Here is a 21,232-nt window from a genome sequence, read left to right as displayed (position 1 = left end):
GCTCACTCTTCCGATGTTCCTCCTTCATGGCATCCTGCTGAGCCTCCTAGATCCGCTCCAGAAGCGGAGTCATCACTGTCATCCTTAGACAGATATCCCTGATCGGCGCTGCCTTGCGGCTAAGCGCATCGGCCACGACAATGGCCTTCCCCAGATGGTAGAGGATCTCACAATCATAATCCTTCACCACATCAAGCCACCGACGCTACCTCATATTTAGATTTGGATGGTCCATGAGATACCTCAAACTCTTGTGGACCGTATAAATCATACAACGAACCCCATAGAGGCAATGACGCCAAATCTTGACGGTGAACACAACAGCCCCTAGCTCCAAATCATGCGTCGGGTAGTTCGCCTCGTGAGGCTTCAGTTGCCTCGACGCGTAGGCGATGACATGCCCTCTCTACATCAATACCGCTCCTAAACCTGCGATAGATGCATCGCAGTACACAACAAAATCATCCATGCCCTCTGGCAGGGGTAAGATTGGCGCCTCGCACAATCTCTGTGTCAGCGTCTCAAATGCTGCCTGCTGCTCAGGCCCCCAGTGATACACCACCGACTTCTTAGTCAGTCGGGTGAGCGGAACTGCTATCTTGGAGAAGTCTTGAATGAATCTCCGATAGTAGCCTGCCAAATCTAGAAAGATCCAAATCTTAGATGGAGACCTTGGAACCTCCAAATTCATCACGGCCTCTACCTTGGCCGGATCTACCGAAATTCCGTTCTGGTTGACAAGGTGCCCAAGAAACTGCACCTCGCGCAACCAGAACTCACACTTTGGGAACTTAGCATACAATTTCTCCCTCCTCAAAGTCTCCAGAACCTCCCGTAGATGCTCCTCATGCTGCTCCCGCGTCTTGGAATAAACCAAGATGTCATCAATAAATACTATCACAGACCGATCCAACATCGGTCTACACACGAGGTTCATGAGATCCATGAACGCGGCAGGAGCATTGGTGAGCCCGAAAGGCATCATCACAAACTCATAATGGACATAACGCATCGAAACGCAGTCTTTTGTACATCCTCCTCTCTGACCCTCATCTGATGATACCCTAAACGCAAATCAATCTTGGAGAACCAAGATGCTCCCTGAAGCTGGTCAAAGAGGTTATCAATCCTCGGGAATGGGTAGCGGTTCTTCACCGTTACCTTGTTAAGCTCCCGATAATCTATACACATCCGATGCGACCCGTCCTTCTTCCTCACAAACAGAATCGGGGCTCCCCAGGGTGAGTTGCCGGGTCTAGTAAAACCCTTGTCTAACAGCTCCTGCAGCTGTGTAGACAACTCCTGCATCTCAGGAGGAGCCAACCGATATGGCGCCTTGGCTATCGGAGCCGCACCAGGAACCACATTCATCCTGAATTCCACCTGTCGTTCCGGAGGTATCCCCGACAACTCCTCGGGGAATACATCCGCAAACTCTCGTACCACAGGTACATCGTCCACCGTCGCCCTACCCATTTCCCGGGTATCCATAACATACGCGACATAACCTGCGCAACCCCGCTGGAGGTAGCGCCTAACTCTCGCTGCTGAACATAAAGTTGGTCCTCACTGTGGCCTCTCACCCTGAATCACCAGCTCTCCCCCAATTGGGGTCCTGACCCGCACCAACTGTTGCGCGTAGTCGATCACTGCCCCATTAGGGCTGAGCCAATCCATGCCTATAATCACCTTGTTCCCACGCAATGGAATGGGAACCAAGTCTACCAAGTAGCGCTCCTTAAATAACCTTAGCACACAATCTCAAAATACCGTCGATGCCCGCACCGAACGGTCGTCTGCAATCTCTACCTCTAGAGGGCAATCCAACATGCCCGAAGACTCGGAAAATCTCTTACTAAGAGAAAGAAACACAAATGATCGGGTAGCGCCTGAGTCAAACAACACCAGAACTTGGATGTCGTTCACATGGAACGATCCTAAACAGAACACATATCAATAACACAATCACTACAAAAGAAGATCAGAGGGAAAGAATCATACCCGTCACCACATCGGGTGCAGCGCGTGCCTCCTCGGATGTCAGCAGAAATGCTCGGCTCCGCACCACTGGAACCTCTGTCTTGACCTTCCGACCATTTGTAACCCGCGCCTTCGTTGAGACCGGCGCTGCCGCTGGCACTGCTGCTGACGATGCTGTCAATCTCGGGCAATTGGCCCTTTTCTGGCCCCTCTGATTGCAATGGAAGCAAATCGGATCTGTCATCTGTACCGCAAGGGCGGGGGCAGTACAATCCCTGCCAAAATGCTCCACCTTGCCACACTTATAACAGCTCGAACCCGGCCCAGTGTGACAAGCTCCCTCGTGTGACCGACCGCATTTCCCATAGCGGTCCCGTCCTGCCTGGCTTTTCGGTCTACCATCAGATCCCCTGGGCTTCTTCCCCGAAGCCCCAGTCGTCAGCCCCTCCACTGCCTTCCTCTTCTGGATGTGCTCCAGATCAATCTCCCTCTCCTTAGCCCTGGCAATCATGGAATCCAAGGTAGGGCAAGCCAAAAAACTAACATGCTCCCGAATGTCAGCTCGTAGCATGTCATGGTAGCGGGTCCTCCTCATATCCTCATCACCCGCGTACTGGGGCACCAGGAATGCCCTCTCCCGGAACTTGGCGGTGATCTCCGCCACAGTCTCTGTAGTCTGCCTCATATCCAAAAACTCCCTGGCCAGCCGCTGAAGCTCCACAACTGGCGCAAACTCAGCCCTGAATCTGGTCACAAAATCTGACCAAGTTATAGCCTCAACAGCCGAGGCCCCCAATGAGTCGCTGTGACATCCTTAAAATCACGGCCAGAAAAGACCGGTTTGTTTATGCTTTGTTTAAAAATCAGAGTTACATTTTAAATGAAAGTGTTGCGGAATTTGTCCCAAAACAAAAATATGATAAAGATTTATCAAAAACATTTCCATAGAAATGTATTTCATTAAAAGACTTGGGATGTCATGTTCGTACAGATCAAAAGCATAAACAATACAATATAAGCCTTACTACATTATTTCATATCTACAGGCCTATATCCGTAATCCCTCGTCCAAAACATCACATCTATGCTCATGCGCCACTACCTGTAATACATAAAACTGAGTGGGTCAGGCTTGGGAGCCTGGTGAGCACATAGGGTTTTCAACCCACAATAAATAAGTTTATTAATTTCATCGATCAACAATAACCCGATTACCCGTTCCCGTTATCCTCACTTTACGTCCCTAAACACCTATCATAAGGGACCTAGCCTAAGGATCATTATCGGGACGGACACTACTACTAAGGGGATTCCTCAGCAATAAATGTCCTAAAGGCAACCATGTGGGGGATGGAGTACACCGGTGAACACATCGTTCACAAACACCTACAGGTTGCGAGCCTGCTAGTGTTCCACTGGACTGTCTAGAAGAGTCCGTGGTCGTCATCCATACTCCGCTAGATGACAGAAACAACAACATCAACATCGAGGCCTCTCATCATTTTATCACGCATCACCTATTACATCTACCCATGTTTTACCCCAACATTTTCGTAGATATAAAATACATATACAATTTAAATCATTGAAAACATGTATAACAACGTTCATCCAGCATAGATAGCAAGTAATCAGATAATATGCACACATAGCACGTAATCTATAAAATACTTCATATCTATGTGTAAGTTGAAAGTAACTATGCACTCACCTGAAAGGTGGTGACTCAGCACTCGAACGGCGCTTCGATACTCTCAAAATGATATTCCTTCGATAAAACAGCGGGTTTTCTCGAAAACCGGGCTTCACTGGAGCAGCGTTCCCGAGCCGAAAGGCTCTTTTCTCGAAACTCCGGGAGCCTCGGGGCTTCCTTCGGGTGCTAGGGGGTTTACCTAGGCTTTAGGGGGCTTAAGGAGGCTTAGAGAGAGAGTGTAGAGAGAGAAAGAATGTTGGAGAGGTGTGAAGAGAAGTGAATGCCCGACACCTCTATTTATAGGGGTGCTGACTGGTCTACTCGCCGAGTAGGGGGGACCTACTCGCCGATTTGGTCCATGTGGTGGCCTTCTGGTGGTGCCACGTGTCCAATTCTGGTGGTGCCACGTCACCCCCTATCGCGTGTCAGCCTTCGAACTTAGAAAAATCATAACTCTCGCATACGAGCTCCGTTTTCGAAGTTCTTTATATCCACGCGTAGGTAAAATTAAGATCTACAACTTTCATTTAGACTCCGTCGGCTAATTCTCGACCGATCTCAAATTTAACAGTAGGAGGCCTTTAGACTGTTAAATGACCGCGAAGAATTCGTAACTCCTTCATACGAACTCCGTTTTCGTCCATCTTTTTGCCGTTGAGTTCCTATTAATGAGATCTTCAACTCTCATTTAGGTCGCGTAAGCCAAAAACCACTCGAACTAAAATTCGAGTTTCGGGTCGTGCACTGCTAAGCCGAATCTTAGAAAAATCATAACTTCCTCATACGAAGTCAGATTTGGGCGTTCTTTTTACCGAAGTTCTTAGTTCAACATATTCTACAACTTTTGTTTAGATTGCTAAGGCTAAATCTCACTCTATTGTAAATTCACTATTTACGCTTCCCGGTGCCGTGCCGGTTTTGCCGTAAAACTTCGACGGGCCATAACTTCTTCGTTATAACTCGGATTTCGGCGTTCTTTATATGTACGGAAACCTTGAGACATAGTCTACAACTTTATGTAGAGATATAGGGCTTATCTCACACTTTAATTTTGACGCTTATTTTTATTATTTATTAATTATACACTTATAATTAAATAATAAACACATAAACACACATAATTCACATAATACTCAAATATTTCATCTTTATTACTTCAAAAAGAGTTACAAGAGTTGACCTAGACTATTACATTGACAAAAATGCTTAGCCCTGAAACCCGGGCGTTACAGTCGCCAACAGACTCCCACCAATCCCTAGCCCTGTCTCGCAAGCATCTTGCTGCATATCTCACCTTCGACCCCTTTGGGCAGAAGTTCATCAGCTGCGCAGACTCAATGTCTGCGATCCATGTCCTAACAGCAATGGGGTCTTTCACCCCATGGAAATCAGGAACACCACTCCCACGAAAGTCCTTAAAGGACAGTGTGCGCGTACCCATCTGGCTAGATGCCATATCACTCCTGAATGATTGGAGACGATCCTCCATTAGCTCAACAATCCCCTCCTTGATCGACCCGAAGATGATAGGGGTCGACTCAAGGATGCCCCTCGTGATCTCAGACGCGATGAACTCGCGTAGCCCGTCATCAACCTGCTCGGATCCCGAACCCGAGCCCGATCCTGATCCTGATCCGGAACCTCCTACTCTAAGACGTGTGGTCACCATACTAAAAGTACACGCATAAAGGTCAGGATCATTCATATACTCGAGAGATCTAACATACTTCCCAAGGTTCCCGATTTTGTCTACGCCCTCCTTGATTCGAGTACGGGTCCTTTGCTTTCAGTAGTACGGGCCCATACTACCTTCCACATCTACCCGTGCTTTCCTCAAGGATTGCTTCAACTTCACCAGGTCCCTTTACCGATACCCCTTTCCACTAACCTCATCCTAGGCTTCCCCAGGGCACTCTCCGACCTACTATCCGCCATCAGCTGCACAGGAGCCCCCTACCATTTCCCCCTAACTAACTTGCAGGTACTGTTACATATCCGCTCCTTAGTTAGTTGGAAATAGCCAGAACCCCCATAACACAAAGCAAGCAGCATTCGTGCATCGAGTAACCAAATCAGGCATAACCTACACATGCCATCCTACTGCTGACTAAACAGCCCTAGCATATAGCTCATACAATAGGCATATAAGGCATCCTCCTAGATCCTTAGCCCTAACTAGCATGCGATTATCAGAATCATATATCAGGCACACAAGGCATCTTCCAAGATCCTTAGTCCTATTCTAGCATGCACTTCTGAATCAAGCCATATAGCATAACATAACATGTATGGGTATCTTGGGGAAAACTTACTTGATCCCGGCCGGTTGCACGCATCACACACCTTGTCTTTCGTAAAATCCTTTCGCTTAGATTTTTAGAAAACCATTTTATTGAAAAAAATCTTTTAGCCCCTCAGTTTAAGTCCAGACACCCCCGAGGGCGTATCTGAATCCCTCAAACCAGGGCTCTGATACCAACTTCTAACATCCCAAAATTCAAGCCCACAAATTTCATTTTTGACTAATTAATTCGTAAAACATTCATTAGGAAATATTGTATAAACACGTCATCTAAAAACCAAGTATCATGTTTGAAACCCACAACCATGAACAAATGTCATATCAGAGTACAATCCCAGAAAACATCGTGCGGAAATCATATGTAAGTGTGTGTGATGCCATGTTACACCGCCGGCTCCTTCCCCTTGGATGAAGAGGTACCTGAAACCAAAAACTGAAACCGTAAGCACAAAGCTTAGTGAGTTCCCCCATCATACCACATACCATACAATACCATCGGTATCTTTCAACCGGTAACCGTCATCGGTATCTTTCAACCGGTAACTGGGGACTATTCCACCCCCTACCACTAGCATACGATAGCAAGATAAAAGCACACATTCAGACATATCCGGGTACTGACCTACCCCTTGGTCCTAGGACCACTATCAGGGAAACTATCCCTATCATGTAACATATCATACAGATATAACTCATAACCAAACGCATACCAGACCAAGATAAATTATCAAAAAGACAATTATCTTCTAAATACTTCTTCAATGGTGGGCCGGCATTGTGGCCTTTGACCCACCCCTACTGGAAGGTAACTCACCTCGTATCTGCTGAACTGTGCGAGAATCCTCTGACTACTGCCACTGCTGCTCCGGAACTCCACCGGCTAAAATTCCCACAAAACACTTAGTCAGAAACTGACATCTACCCTTAGGGTAAAATGACCATTTTACTCCTTGACCAAATCAAAGTCAAAGTCAAAGTCAAAGTCAACTTCCAGTTGACCTGACACGCCGAGTCCCTATCCTTCCATCAGACCTCATACCCGTCTGTACTCGTCGAGGTAGGCGATGACTCGACGAGTTTTCCTTCTAAATGAACACCGACTGAATCCACATCCGACTCCCCGAGTTGTATGAACAACTCGTCGAGTTCATCATCAACTGATACTCATGTCCTGACTTTGATTCACCGAGTTGTATGAAAAACTCATCGAGTTACTCTTCATCCTATGAACATGTTCTATCCTTGACTCGCCGTGTTGATGAACAACTCGCCGAGTTCCATGAAGATTGTCTTGGACTCGCCGAGTCTGTTCATGCCCTCGCCGAGTACCATGAATTCCCATAACACTTTGCTTAGTCCAAAACGTTGGGTCACTCCCCAGGACTCCTAAAACCCTTCCACACTCAATTGGTCCTTATGACCCTCACTGATATGGGACCAAAACCCTTGGACTCGCCGAGTCCAGGAATGGACTCGCCGAGTCTATCATATTCCTTACTAAGAACTTCGATTTCTGATGTACAACACTTAACCAAATGATAGATCCATGCCCCCAAACTCAATCTAGCATGTAAAGTTATAAACTTTACGTGCATGCATGGGACATTAGAGCTTAAAAGGCTCTAAAATGGTTCTTTTGTTGCATGGGGCCTTCCTTGGTGCAAAAAGCAACCTAGATCTGACTTGTGGCTCATAAAATGACATGATATAGAAGCCCAAACCCCGAACCATGTTTGCAAACATGGTTGGCCACCAAAAATGGCTTATAAAAGCCCTAAATCACCCCAAAGAGTGATCTAACAAAAGAATGAGCAAGGTTCAGACTTTATACCTTCCAAAGACCGCAAAAGGTGAACCAAACTCGAATCCTTCAGTCCTCTCTTGATCCTTCTATGCTCTTCCTTCTTCCTTGAGATCGAAACTCACAAGAATCACTCACAAGGCCTTAGATCTTCACAAAAACGGCTAGGGTTTGCTATGAGGAGTGTTTGGGAGCATAAAAGGGGAAAGGATGCTGCATAAGGTCGTTTAAATAGGGTGCAAAACCCTGGATTAGGGTTTTTGCCCAAACAGCGGCTACTCGCCGAGTCCGGGACTCGACTCGCCGAGCCGCAACTTAATCCCCGCGCCTCATCCCGCTTCTACTCAGCGAGTCAGTCCTTCGACTCGTCGAGTCCAAGGCCAAAAATGCAAAAATAAATGAAGATTTAATAACAGAATACATACCAAGAACCAGATGCTACAAAATTAATCAAAAATTGATTAAAATTAATTTAGAATTAATAATAATTAATTAGGAATTAATTTTAGGTTAATTAGAATTAATTAAAGGTGCAATGGTTAAATAGTAAGTGCTTGATAGTTGATTAAATAAGGATTCTAGAATCCTCCTAGCCTTGTATGGTTTTGAGGCTCTTCTAGAAGGGTTCTGGAAGCCTCCGTAGCTGATAGGGATATTTGATTAAATCCAAATATTTAATATTCAAATTAGGGTTTATCCAAAATATCAAGCATCTATAAATAGACTCCAAGAGGTATGATTTTCTGCCACCCATCCTCTTGTGAAGCTTCGGTGGAAAATTTCTCCTCTTTCCTTCCTCTCTAAATTGTTTTCTAGTTTACAAGGTTTGGGTAGGAGCTACTAAAGGCAACCAAGATTTTGTTGCTAGATTTCTAAATAGCAACTGATTGTAACACTTGAGAATTTTGAGTATAGCTAGGGTTTATGATAGTTTCAATAGTATGTTGTCATAATATGTAAAAAAAAAAAATAGATCTTTAGGTTGCATGTGCCCATAATTAGATTTAATGATAATTTCATTGTGCAAATATTTTAGAAGTAACCTAAAAAACCTTTCAAAAATTTTAGCCAGAAAAGATCACACCACACACTAAGAGCTTCTTATTCTCCAAGTAACACTTGAAATCCCACAAAAGTAATAAAGAACAAGCAAGGAGGCTATTATTATGTTTATTGAGGGTGGGGTCTGAGAATGATACAAAATCCTAGGAGTTAATTTCATTATATTGGGGCTAAAGCTCGAGATTAGGTTTTATGTACATAGAGACGTTATTCCCAACGTAGCTTAACCTACGCCCAACTAAGTAAAGAACTTAAGCTCAATATAATGAGAGAATTTATCTAGGTTACAACGATAAGAAGTTGAATTTATAATACAAAACGGAGAAAAGATTTGACAATTCATTTAATTACTTTATTTGAGTTTAAACAATCATAGATGTGTCTACATAAGAGTTTGCTTTTGTAGTTATATTATCATAAATAATGAAATAACCACCGACAAAATATATTTAAACTATACATTTCGGACACAACCATACTATCAAAACTCACCGATTAAAGACTATACATTAATTCGTGGCATTTTATACTAAAGATTTTCTCATATTTACGATGAAATGATCATTAAAAAATTCACCTTTATAAATGTTATGATTTGGTGTTTAGTTCATTTTGTAAATTTACAACTAATTCATATTTGTAATATTATTTTTAATTGAATTTGTAATTTCATAATATTGTAATATATTTATTATTGTTATTGATTTAAAGGTATTTTTAAGTCTATTTTCTGGTATAGCTAACTAAAAATAATACATAAATTATAATTATATATTTCGAAATGAGTAGATCAACATGTGAAATATAATAAGGATAAAAAAAACTATTTATTCAATAAAAGAAGGTTTTAATAAAAAATAAAATAAAAGTTTAAGTATTAATATTATAACATATAAAATGTTAGAAATGAATATTTAAACAATCCGAATGAATAAAATAAACCGCATGTGTGTAGTGGTGTTTACCTTCACACACATGTTAAAAACAAGCCATTTAATACAGAAAAGTATTTTTTAAAGGGTTTATGATTGATGTTCTATGTTGTGATAGTATATAACAGTAGCGATAATGTTATCAAGGGCCCCTAAGATAGGGATAAGCATCGATCAGTAGATCTAATCTAAAAAGGGCTCAGCCTTAGCCAATGGATCCAAGGACTAACCACAAGCCTCAAAATGATGAGTTGACCCAACACATTCTCTCCGACCACCGGAAGTCGCAGGTGGTTCCGGAGCTGACAGGGGAAGTGGTGAGCTCGGAGCTGGAGGATCTACTATCGGACACCAGTTTAACCTCCTTCCGGCTATACAAAAAGGCATTGTCCCTTGAACTTGTTAGCTTATTCCGGCTAGCAGGTCCCACTGTCTTAATTTATATGCTGAACACCTTGACGTCGATCTCCACCCAAATCCTCTGCGGCCACCTTGGTAACCTTCAGCTCGCAGCCGCCACTCTCGGCAGCAATGGTGTACAAGTGTTTGTTTATGGTGTTATGGTATAAATTACAATTGCTTTTAGTAATCAATATCTACTACGTTCTCCTATTTAGTGTAGACTATAGAGTATATGATTTTCTTTTTCGTTTTTTTTTTTTTTTTTTTTTTTTTTTTTTTTTTGTAGCTTGGGATGGGGAGTGCAGTGGAGACTCTATGTGGTCAAGCATTCGGAGCTAAGCAATTCGGAATGCTGGGTGTTTACCTTCAAAGATCCACCATACTTCTAATGTTGACAGGGATTCCTCTTTTGTTCATCTCCATCTTCTCCAAATCCATTCTCATGTTACTCGGCCAATCAAAAGAAATCTCCTCCGCAGCCTCCCTGTTCGTCTTCGGTCTCATTCCACAGATCTTCGCCTACGCAGCCAACTTCCCAATCCAAAAGTTCCTTCAATCCCAAAGCATCGTCTTTCCGAGCGCCTACATCGCCGCCGGGACCTTGGTGGTTCACCTTCCGTTGTCCTATTTTGTGATGTACGTCTTGGATTGGGGGCTACTGGGTGGCGCGTTGGTTTTAAGTTTTTCATGGTGGGTGATTGTGTTGGCGCAGTTTGTGTATATCCTCAAGAGTGATCGAACTAAGGAGACGTGGAGTGGGTTTAGTGTGGAGGCGTTTTCTGGTCTTTGGTCGTTCTTTAAGCTATCGACGTCGTCGGCGTTGATGTTGTGTCTGCAGGCGTGGTATTTTCAGATATTGATTTTGATCGGTGGTTTGCTTCCTAATCCGGAAATAGCGTTGGATGCTTTGGCTGTTTGTTCAACTATTCTCGCATGGATTTACATGATTTCAATTGGGTTCAGTGCCGCTGCAAGGTAAGCTTCTAATGAGATGTCTAAATTTATTAACACTAAAATTGAAGCATACACAACACGAGCAGCAAAAGCCTCTTAAAAGATGAAAAAGATGTTTAAGAACTTTTTCAAGATGATTGCTAATTAACAGTTTCTTTTCCTTAAATGGTGAGTCCTATCTCGTATGGTTTTTCAATCAATAACAAATATACGATTATAATAACAAAATATAGATATATAATAATCAAATGGAAATGCAAAGGATACAAACGGCTTTTTCAGCTATTTTAGTTACCGAAAATATTAATGTTTTAAAAACCGATTTTTAGTTGAATCGGTGTGATAGTCGATTTTCGGTTCAAGATGTTTAACTGATTCGACCATCGAATTAACCGATTTCTATACTTTTCATCTTTTTTTTTTTTTTTTTTTTTTTTTTTTTTTTTTTTTTTTCATATTTTCTTATACATACACACATACATAAATAAAAATGAGTAAATTACTAAAATCTTCCCTATGGTTTGATTAAAATTATATGTTTGGTACCCAATTTTTTTTTTTTGCACTCGAATCGTCCCGATGGTTTGATTTCGTTGCATTTTTCGTCCTTATGATTTGGTCAAAATAACACGTTTGGTCCCTAATTTTATGTAGGTAAATGACGAAAAATGCAACAAAATCAAACCATAGGGATCATCCGAATACAAAAGAAACGTTAGGGACCAAACGTGAAATTTTGACCAAACCATAAGGACGATTTCAGTAATTTACTCAATAAAAAATTTGACATCTACAAAGTCAAAATTAATAATAAATATATAAACAAGTTTTAGATCAACCTAAATACATTAAAATCACATATAACTATAACTTTTACATCAATTTACATATAGTAAAAATAAATTAAAGTATAATACAGAAACAAAATATAGTTTTAGATGAATACAAATGCATCTAAAAACTTCATAAAATTACTATATGTTTTTATTCATAGAAATTTAAATAAATGGGAAAAAGACCATCAAAGTCTATTATTCATAATGCTTTTTTTTTCATATGTTTTTATTTAATTTAACTGGTTCAACTGTTTTAATTTAATCAGTTCAACCAGAATTTTGTAAAATCGGTCTTTTGTTTTGATACAGAAATAGTCATAAAATCGGTGATAGTTGAGCCCTCCCTTCTCTGGTTTCCGGTTCACCCGATTCGACCGGCCGGTTCAAACAACTTTTTTAAAACATTGGAAAAGACCATGGTTCTAAATAACGTTAGTTGTAACTTAGCGGAAATATCAAGTCTCAAGTTTTTACAAGTTGTGGCGAGCCATGTCGTTTTTAAGATGTGACTGAAGGCGACAATTATTATATATATATATATATATATATATATATATATATATATATATAAGAGAGAGAGAGAGCGAGCGAGAGAGAGAGAGAGAGAGAGAGAGAGAGAGAGAGAAAGAGATAGGTTCCGTTGACATTAAACATAAAATAGAGATCTTGAGATTCACCCAGCCATATATTTCACATATGTCGCACTAACCATCAAAGTACCGGTACGACAGACATGTTATAATCATAAATGATCATATAGCGTCGTTCGTTCCTTTCTCCTACGCCACCATCCCCACCACCACAACCGTCACCATCACTACCACCACCTCTGACACCAGCTAACCCAACCGTTGTCACCTCTATCACTTACACCACTGCCACCAACTGTCGTAATCATTTATGATTACTCTCTATGAACAGACATATATGCATAATTGTTTATGATTAGGCACATATTTATAAACATGCATAATCATATATGATTATACCTATCTACCATATAATCATTTATGATCAGGCATAACATGTTGTTGCCGATACGCTAGGGCATTAGAATAGCAAATGATAAATATGTGGCTGAGGTTTAATTTCTAGATCTCTATTTTTTTTTTTAATTTCAAGTGAACCGTCCAATATATATATATATATATATATATATATATATATATATATATATATATATATATATATATATATATATGACTTAAGACAACATTCTCTTAAAGCTTAAAGTCAATTACAAGTCTTGGAGCCATGACGAATTCATGTCGAGCTTCTAAAAACATTGTAAAAAACTCTTTACTATGGATGCTTTTTCATTGTAAGTTATAAGGTATCTTGAAAGTTTGTTATTGGTAATACTCGTTTGTTTATATTTTTAGTGACAAAAAATGTATATTTATAACAGTGTGAGAGTTAGCAATGAGCTAGGTGCAGGACATCCTAAAACGACATCATTTTCGGTTGTAGTGATGACATCAACCTCGTTCATTGTGGCTTTGATATGTGGTATCATTCTCTTTATTGCAAGAGATAACATCAGTTATATTTTAACCGATGGAGAGATCGTTGCTAAAGCTGTCTCAGATCTTACTCCTCTACTTGTATTATCAGTCATCCTCGAAGGCATTCAACCTGTCCTTTCAGGCAAGAATTCAGTGTTTCCTATTTCTTACATTAAATGAGAAAAACTAGAATACAACAAGAATACTACATTTGATAGGTTGATAGTAATAGTGACTAACCTAAACAACTAGATAAAAATTATAATTTTTTGCCTCACTAAAAAGGGGTAAGAAATTGACATTTGATGATCTCTTGTGCAAATGACACGAATGATTATTTGTATACGTATTGCAAAAGAAACATGTCAAATTCTTTAAAAATCACTCAACGGCTTACTTTTTTTTTCTTTTCTTTCGGTTTAACCATTATTTTTTTGGTTCAACCGCTTAGAATTTGTTTTGAATAATCAATACATAAGATTTTAAATTCTACAAAACCACGTGTCTGGAAATTTTTTTAACCTCAATTTATTTTAATGATTTAAAACTTACATGCTTTAGATTTTGTTTTATAAAAACAAACATTTTTCTAAAAAATATTATTTAGATTAATTTTTTTACTTCATTATCAGAAAAACCTCAATTGGTTTTTTGGAAAAGAGAAAAACAAACTCTTGTTGGTTAACCTACAAAAGTTTTAGTAGTTAAATTTAAAAAAGAAATTAAAAAAAAACATACAAACAAACAAACAAATTATAGTTACTTTTTATGGATTTTGCCTTTACGAATAAGAATAAGAACTTGTCGATTGGATCAAATTCCATCCCATCGAGTAATGTTGTCCCATGTGTAACAAGCACCTTCTAACTAAAATAAATTTATATTGCTTAAGACATTAATGCATCAGAAATGATATGTCATATTTCTTTATATTAATGGATGATAGATAAAAATGAAAATGAATAGGGGTTGCGGTTGGATGTGGATGGCAGTCATTTGTTGCATATGTAAACATTGGATGCTATTATATGGTTGGAGTTCCACTTGGTGTCTTGTTTGCCTTCTATTTTGACTTTGGTGCTAAGGTAACATTCTTAATTGTCTAATTAAATCACACATTTAAATCAAGTGTGATATTATAGTATCATATAAATAACAATATATAGAATGTTTTTTGTATCAAGTGTGATATAATGGAATTATATAAATAACTATTTATAAATTGTTTTTTATATACAAAATCCAGGGAATATGGTTGGGGTTAGTTGGGGGTATGTTGATGCAGACCATGATTGTGTGTTGGGTTATTTTTCGAACAGATTGGAATAAAGAGGTGAATTTTTATAAATATAAATGTTTACAATAATTTGAATAATTTTATTTGTTTGTAGTAAATAATCTACCTATATTGATTAAATTTTCAGGTAAAGTCTGCAAATATTCGAGTGGAACATTGGCAACACAAAAAAGGGGAGCTTTTGTTAAACTATTAAGATCTTTTCATTTTTTTTATCCTTCATTGTTTTTGAATTATGTTTTAATTTCTTTAGAGCAACATAAGTATGACATTTATGCGCTAACTCCTTGGAAGTAAATCATAATGAATTACTATTATTAACTTTTATTTTAATTTCGTCTGCTTTGGAATGTTATTAGTATAAGTTAGCTTTTTTTTTTAAATAAAAGACTCTACATTTTAACTTCTTCTCTTCTCTCCTCGACTTATTGCTCACAATTTTTCCTTGAATTTAATCATTCTCCAACGACATAAAGATTGAACTTGATAAAAGTTTCTAACTTTTAGCACGAGAAATCAGCTATGTAATCATCAGAAATTTGTGATTTGATTAAGAAGATCCCATCATTTTAGGAACAAAATTGATTGCTTAACGTCAATATTTATACTATTCGAACTCCAACACAATGTTTTTACTTCTATTTTCTATCTCTTCATCGTTTGCTTCTTCTCCCACATTGAATTGTGTTTGCTAATGGAACTAGGGTAACCCTAATGTTGATCCAGATAAGGTTTTTGAACTTTGTTTAGATCTGAAAATTACTTTAATATTCTGAAGATTAGTGTTTTGGTTATCCGTTCCAATTTTAACGATTTTGTTGTATTTTTAAATTTCATGTTGATCTTGAGTTGAAAAACATGAGGATAAGACCATAGTTTATTAAACCGGATATCTAGATGTTGTTTCCCTTATCAACAAGACACAATTTATTTGTAAGTCCACTTTCCTTGCCAATAAATAATAAATTTATTTGGTTCTGATTTTGCGTTGTTCTAAGTTCAAGTTTATTTTTTGGTTTTACTTGAATATGATAAACATAATACATGAGCAGATCGGTTGAACCAAATCAAATGGGATATCTATTGTCGAGGGCATCAACTCTATACAAGTTAGGCTCATTTATGTATTTTAATTACTTCGCAATTAAGTTCGAAATTTTTTTTTAGGAATTTGTTTTGTGTATGGATATGAGCATAGGCTATTATGATCAGGATGAGGTCTTTGATATGTTCTTAGTTGGATATAGAGCATGTTAAATTAAATCTTTTATAATCGTGCATAATATTTTATTATTATCACAAGAATATTGGGACTAAAACACTTTATTTATATTGCAATCCCTCAACGCCTTTCACCCTAAGTACCTAAATAGAGCCCATGCTACATCTATAGTGACTTAGTGAGTGATGCTGCAAATGGAAAGTTGGATCTGAATAACGCTTACTGTGATTGGGATTTCTTTCTTATCAGCTTTGCATATTTTCTTTTACAACAACAATCATACATATTCTCTCAAATCTATACTTATTGGCTTTCATTACACCTTTTTCTTGCCTCTCGAGTTGCTTTCAGTAAGCAAATCTATAACTATAAGCCTTAATTTAGCATTTTTTTTTTCATTCTCCATTTTCCGTTTCATACATGCTTTGGATTGTAGGGTTTCCTTTCTAATGTAGATGATACTGAGCTCCATAGAAATTATGCCCCTTACCAAAATATCAACTTCATGATTTCATATTATTCCTCGGTTGTCTCAGAACTGTGAAAGCATACCATGAACAAATGTCAGTAGCTAAGATCACTAACAATAATTTTGGGTCATCCTCTATGATCCACATAGGTCTTTGTTTGATGTACTTGGGAGATGTTGCTCTAAGATATTAGGGAAAAGTTAAATATAGAGCATTATTGAGTTTGTTTTCCTCAAAGTAGCACTCTCTTTGAATGTGATCCCTGGTCTCAAATATTCATTGAAAGAAAATGGACCTTGCATTTCTAATTTAATGTAATGAAATTATAGCGTTGTACTTTAAAAATTAAAAGTAGGATGTTATTAAACAAATAAAAGTGGGATGTTATTGCTATAATGCCAATGTATAGTGTCACAGAACCTGCTGGTGATGTGAAGGATAAAAAGGCTTTCGACAATGTTATTTCTATAATAAAAATGGGATGTTATTGCTCTAAGATATTAGGACAATGTCTCTAAGGTGTATTTACATGTTTACGACAAATCATTTCATTAAAAATAACTATATTATTGTTATAATAATAAAATGCTTGTTTAATGGTAGTTAATATAATATTTATTTATGATATTGTAAAGAATAAAGAAAATATTGATTGATAATTAATCCCTATATGTTTTGAGCAATACTTCAAAGTACTTAATTATATAGAATTACATTATAGTTTTGTGTAATATAAAAAAAATATCAAAATTTTCTAAGAATACTTGAATAACTGTGTAAGATAATTTATAGAATTTTTTTTGGATTTAATGTGGAAAAAAATGACAAACATAAGAAATTAATTACCGCTTGAAAACTATTTGTTTAAATAGTACTAATTATTGGACCCACATTGCACGAGTTAAATTTTGGAAACTAATTCGTACACAACACTTTTTCTCCGTACACAACAATTTGTGTTTTAAAAAGTTGTATTGTACAACTCTATAATGCATAAATTGTTGTGTATGACAAAAACTGTTGTGTACAAATCACTTCCCTTAAATTTTGCATTTCATTGAACAACATTATTAGTTTATCATTAATCTTGACTTAAAGAACATGGTTTTAATATTTGGAAACCATTTTACATATTAATGAAAAAATAACAATGATAGACTTAGAAACATAACATCAAATTTTGTATAAAAATAATTGTTTGTGGATGTATGATTAATGATTATGGTTTTTATAGTATCTATGTTGTTTATTCTATCACCCACTCGTGTGGTACACGGGTTATAACCTAGCATTTTTATATCTAAAAATTGTTTTTTTTTCGAAAAAAAACTTAACTTTTACATATTACTGGTTATTTCAGCATCCAGGTCGGTTACCATACATGTAAATAAATATATTTTTTTCATAAAATACCATATAATTTACATGTTTTTCGTTTTCGACCTAAAACGTTTTTTTTTTTTTTTTTTTTTTTTTTTTCAAAATGAACTCAACTTTAATCTATTTCATGTTGTTTTATTAATGGAGTTGGTTACCAACCGGTAACCTGATATCCACTAACTCACGTGCCCCTAAACATCAATCACCTAAAATAATAACCGATTCTAAAACCGTAGATCATGTCTCCCCTTCTTCTTGTATACTATATTGGGTCCTATATCTGGTTCTAAAACCCAAGGTAACCTTATATCCAAAAACCCAAGGTAACCTTATATCCTTCTGTCTCAAGGTTGTTTTCATAAGATTGAATATGTTTTCAAATGGTGTCCCAAGACTATTTTTACAAGCTCTAATTATATGTTTATTTTAACAGTATATTGGGACATTTTGACAAGTAATTGTTATTTTTTACATTTAAGCTCATTTTGTCTCAAGTATTTATCAATATTTTACAATGCGTATTAAGTTCATTCAATAATGTATGTATCGATGATTTCATACATTAGCTATCTTTTTTTAACTTTATGACCTCCAACATGAAATCACATCTATTTGGCACTGTATTGATGAATGATCTCATATATTAACATAATTTTGCAGCTTAAGTAGGTAAAAAAAATGCTAATGTCTGAGATTCTCTACAAATGATCTCTAGCTTAGCTGGGTGAGGCACCTAAGTTTTTCCCCTTGCGGGGTTTTCTCCTGGAGCTGGTGGGTTCAAGCCTTGCTCGGACCAAAGTGGTGAAATTAGGTGCGGGGGAAAGGGCGGCGATTCCAGGCAGCCTGGATTATGACCGGACCCGTGTCTAACGTTCCCATGTACTCCCGTTTAAATGTAAACGTCACCGTTTCCAAAAAAAATGTCTGACATATATATATATATATATATATATATATATATATATACACACACACACACACATTACAGCCCCACCTAAGCTTAGGTACTAAACCTCATAAAAATACGTTGTTTTACTATAAAAGAAATTACGATTAAGGGATTCACGATTAACACTTGAAGATGTAGATTCAAGATCGACGTAATAGTTTTTATAAGTAAGCAAGAATATTGATTATATTCGACCTTCGTGATACTGGAAAACAGTAATATTCGCTGGGATAAAGTAATAAATGATAATGGAGGAAATAAAACATGGATGGTAAAACGATAATGGAGGAAAGAAATGTTATCGTGGATGGTATATTACTAAGTAAAAAACCAAAACGGGTATTTTTACTAAGTTAAAACGACATATTTTAGAGGATTAGTACCTAAACATAGGTGGGTCTGTAATGTATATTCCATATCCCTTATATATATATATATATATATATATATATATATATATATATATATATATATATATATATATATATATATATATATATGTGTGTGTGTGTGTGTGTGTGTGTGTGTGTGTAGACACATGCACACACAAATGGTGAATAACTTTAATATTCATTATAAAACATTGATAAATATTTGAGATAAGTTGGGCTTAAAGATAAAAAAAAATTAGCAACTTACTTGCAAAATTGTACGAGTAGAATGTTAAAAAAAATACATAACATCAAACCTTAGGAAAATAAATTTGGGATGAGAGTTTAAAACAAACTCAATCTTGTAAAAACATCATTGTGATAGATGGTAAATAAAGAGGCTTTATCCTCACAATAGCAAAATTTTGTTTTGGCATTTCTTATTAAGTTTATGTTTCCATCGTGAAGAAAAGGCGATATCAGGAGGTCAAATAAGGTGTGTACAAGAAGAAGAAAAAGAAGCATAAATGTGACCAATGATTTTAAAATTAGTTTTTCTTTTAGGTGATGATACATAAGTGGTGTTTGTTTTTAGGGTGTAGATCTTCTTGACCTATTTTGTTTGCAATGCACTAGCACGCGCAAACATTAGCTTTTGCAGCCTCTTTGTTTTTTAGAAAACCACATTTGTAAAGGATATATATGTCATTTTCTTGGCGTAGATGTGGACTAGAGTCGTCTAATTTCTTTAGACATCTTCTAGCTTTAAAAAAACACCATTTCTAATAATAATTTTGTCGAATGCTTTTTTTTTTATTTGTTAGAATACCTGTTTTTTAACCTCTTCAGATATTAATATTATTTTAATGCCCCTCTTTTTGTAACCATTTTAGACATTAATATTTTTTTGTTTGAATGCCTTTTTTGTTTGTAATATTTCCTCATTTTAAGTAGAACAAAATATAATAAATATAAAATATATTCATTAATTCATATCATTTTACTTTTATCTTTTATATTATTACTTAATTTTTTTTTAAAAATGACTTAATTATCCTATTTCCATTAAAATACAAAACAATTTACGAAGACACATTAATCATAGTATAATGTCATAATCTATAAATAAAATAAAAAGGTGGTTATAAAAAATAAAAGTGTTATATAATTATATATAAAATTTGATCTAGATTTTTTAACTATTTATAATAAAGTGATAAAAGTGTTATGTTTATAAAACGTTTTATTATATAAAATGTTTCCAAAGGAAAAACGTCCACATGATTGCAATGTAGAATCTCTTAAATGAATTTAAAACGAAAGGAATTTGAATTTTATGGAATATTTCAATGTTGTAAAACTATAACTCTTTAAATTGCAGTTTCATAAAAAACTATTTTAAGGGCGTCGATGGTCAGTTGTTGTCCCGGGTACCCATGGACAGTTGATGTTCATTATTTCTTTATTAGTAGATTTCTAGATAATCATCATGTGCACGAGTAGAAACTCGCTACCCCTCGTGTGACTTAGGTTGAATGGCCCCTAGTGCCTTATTTGTGGTTGTAAAGGCGACTCGACAATTTCATCTATCATGCGCTCTTCACACCCGAACATTATCATTTTGTTGTCGGATGTGAGTTCAGAAGTTGGTTGTCTGTCTTGGGTTCTTCACATGTGAAGATTGTATGGGCTGGACTTTAAGATTGACATGGATTGGGATAGTTTCATGCATTGTATTATCCGTTTTGATTGTTTCTTCCCGAAAAGGTATGTATTTGGAAAATTATCAAGTTTTATATACTTGTTATTGATCGGATTATCATTTTCGAGTGTTTTGTAACTCATATGAGTATTATTTGGATCCATATGATCTTGTTTGGATTTTGATTATAGAGAAGCTTTTACTTAAGGTAGATATATCTCATATTGTTTATTCATTTGCGAATTTTATATGAGATTTGTCAATGACAACATACTTGGATTTGTTTAATATTTACCCCAAGCAAACTTTTTATGTTGATTTTGTTGTTTTGAGAAAGTACAATTTTGTACATTGGTGTATAAATCATAGTGTTC

At 36.8% G+C, this 21,232-nt stretch overlaps 1 protein-coding gene across 1 annotated transcript; it reads left to right on the top strand.

Moving 5' to 3' along the window:
- Positions 1 to 9,901: 9,901 nt before the first annotated feature.
- LOC145102157 (protein DETOXIFICATION 40-like) lies at positions 9,902 to 15,097 on the top strand. Its single transcript, XM_079039524.1, has 6 exons — positions 9,902 to 10,333; positions 10,459 to 11,147; positions 13,371 to 13,609; positions 14,434 to 14,552; positions 14,714 to 14,800; positions 14,892 to 15,097. Exons 1-6 carry the CDS (start codon positions 9,983 to 9,985, stop codon positions 14,958 to 14,960), a joined length of 1,554 nt encoding a protein of 517 aa, XP_078895650.1. The 5' UTR covers positions 9,902 to 9,982; the 3' UTR covers positions 14,961 to 15,097.
- Positions 15,098 to 21,232: the final 6,135 nt, after the last annotated feature.

Source organism: Lactuca serriola, chromosome 4, assembly GCF_051521515.1.
Source record: "Lactuca serriola cultivar US96UC23 chromosome 4, Lser_US96UC23_V15, whole genome shotgun sequence".
Lineage (NCBI taxonomy): Eukaryota > Viridiplantae > Streptophyta > Magnoliopsida > Asterales > Asteraceae > Lactuca > Lactuca serriola.
The sequence above is the reverse complement of the archived record's forward strand: the minus strand, read 5'-3'. Positions and strand labels throughout refer to the sequence as shown.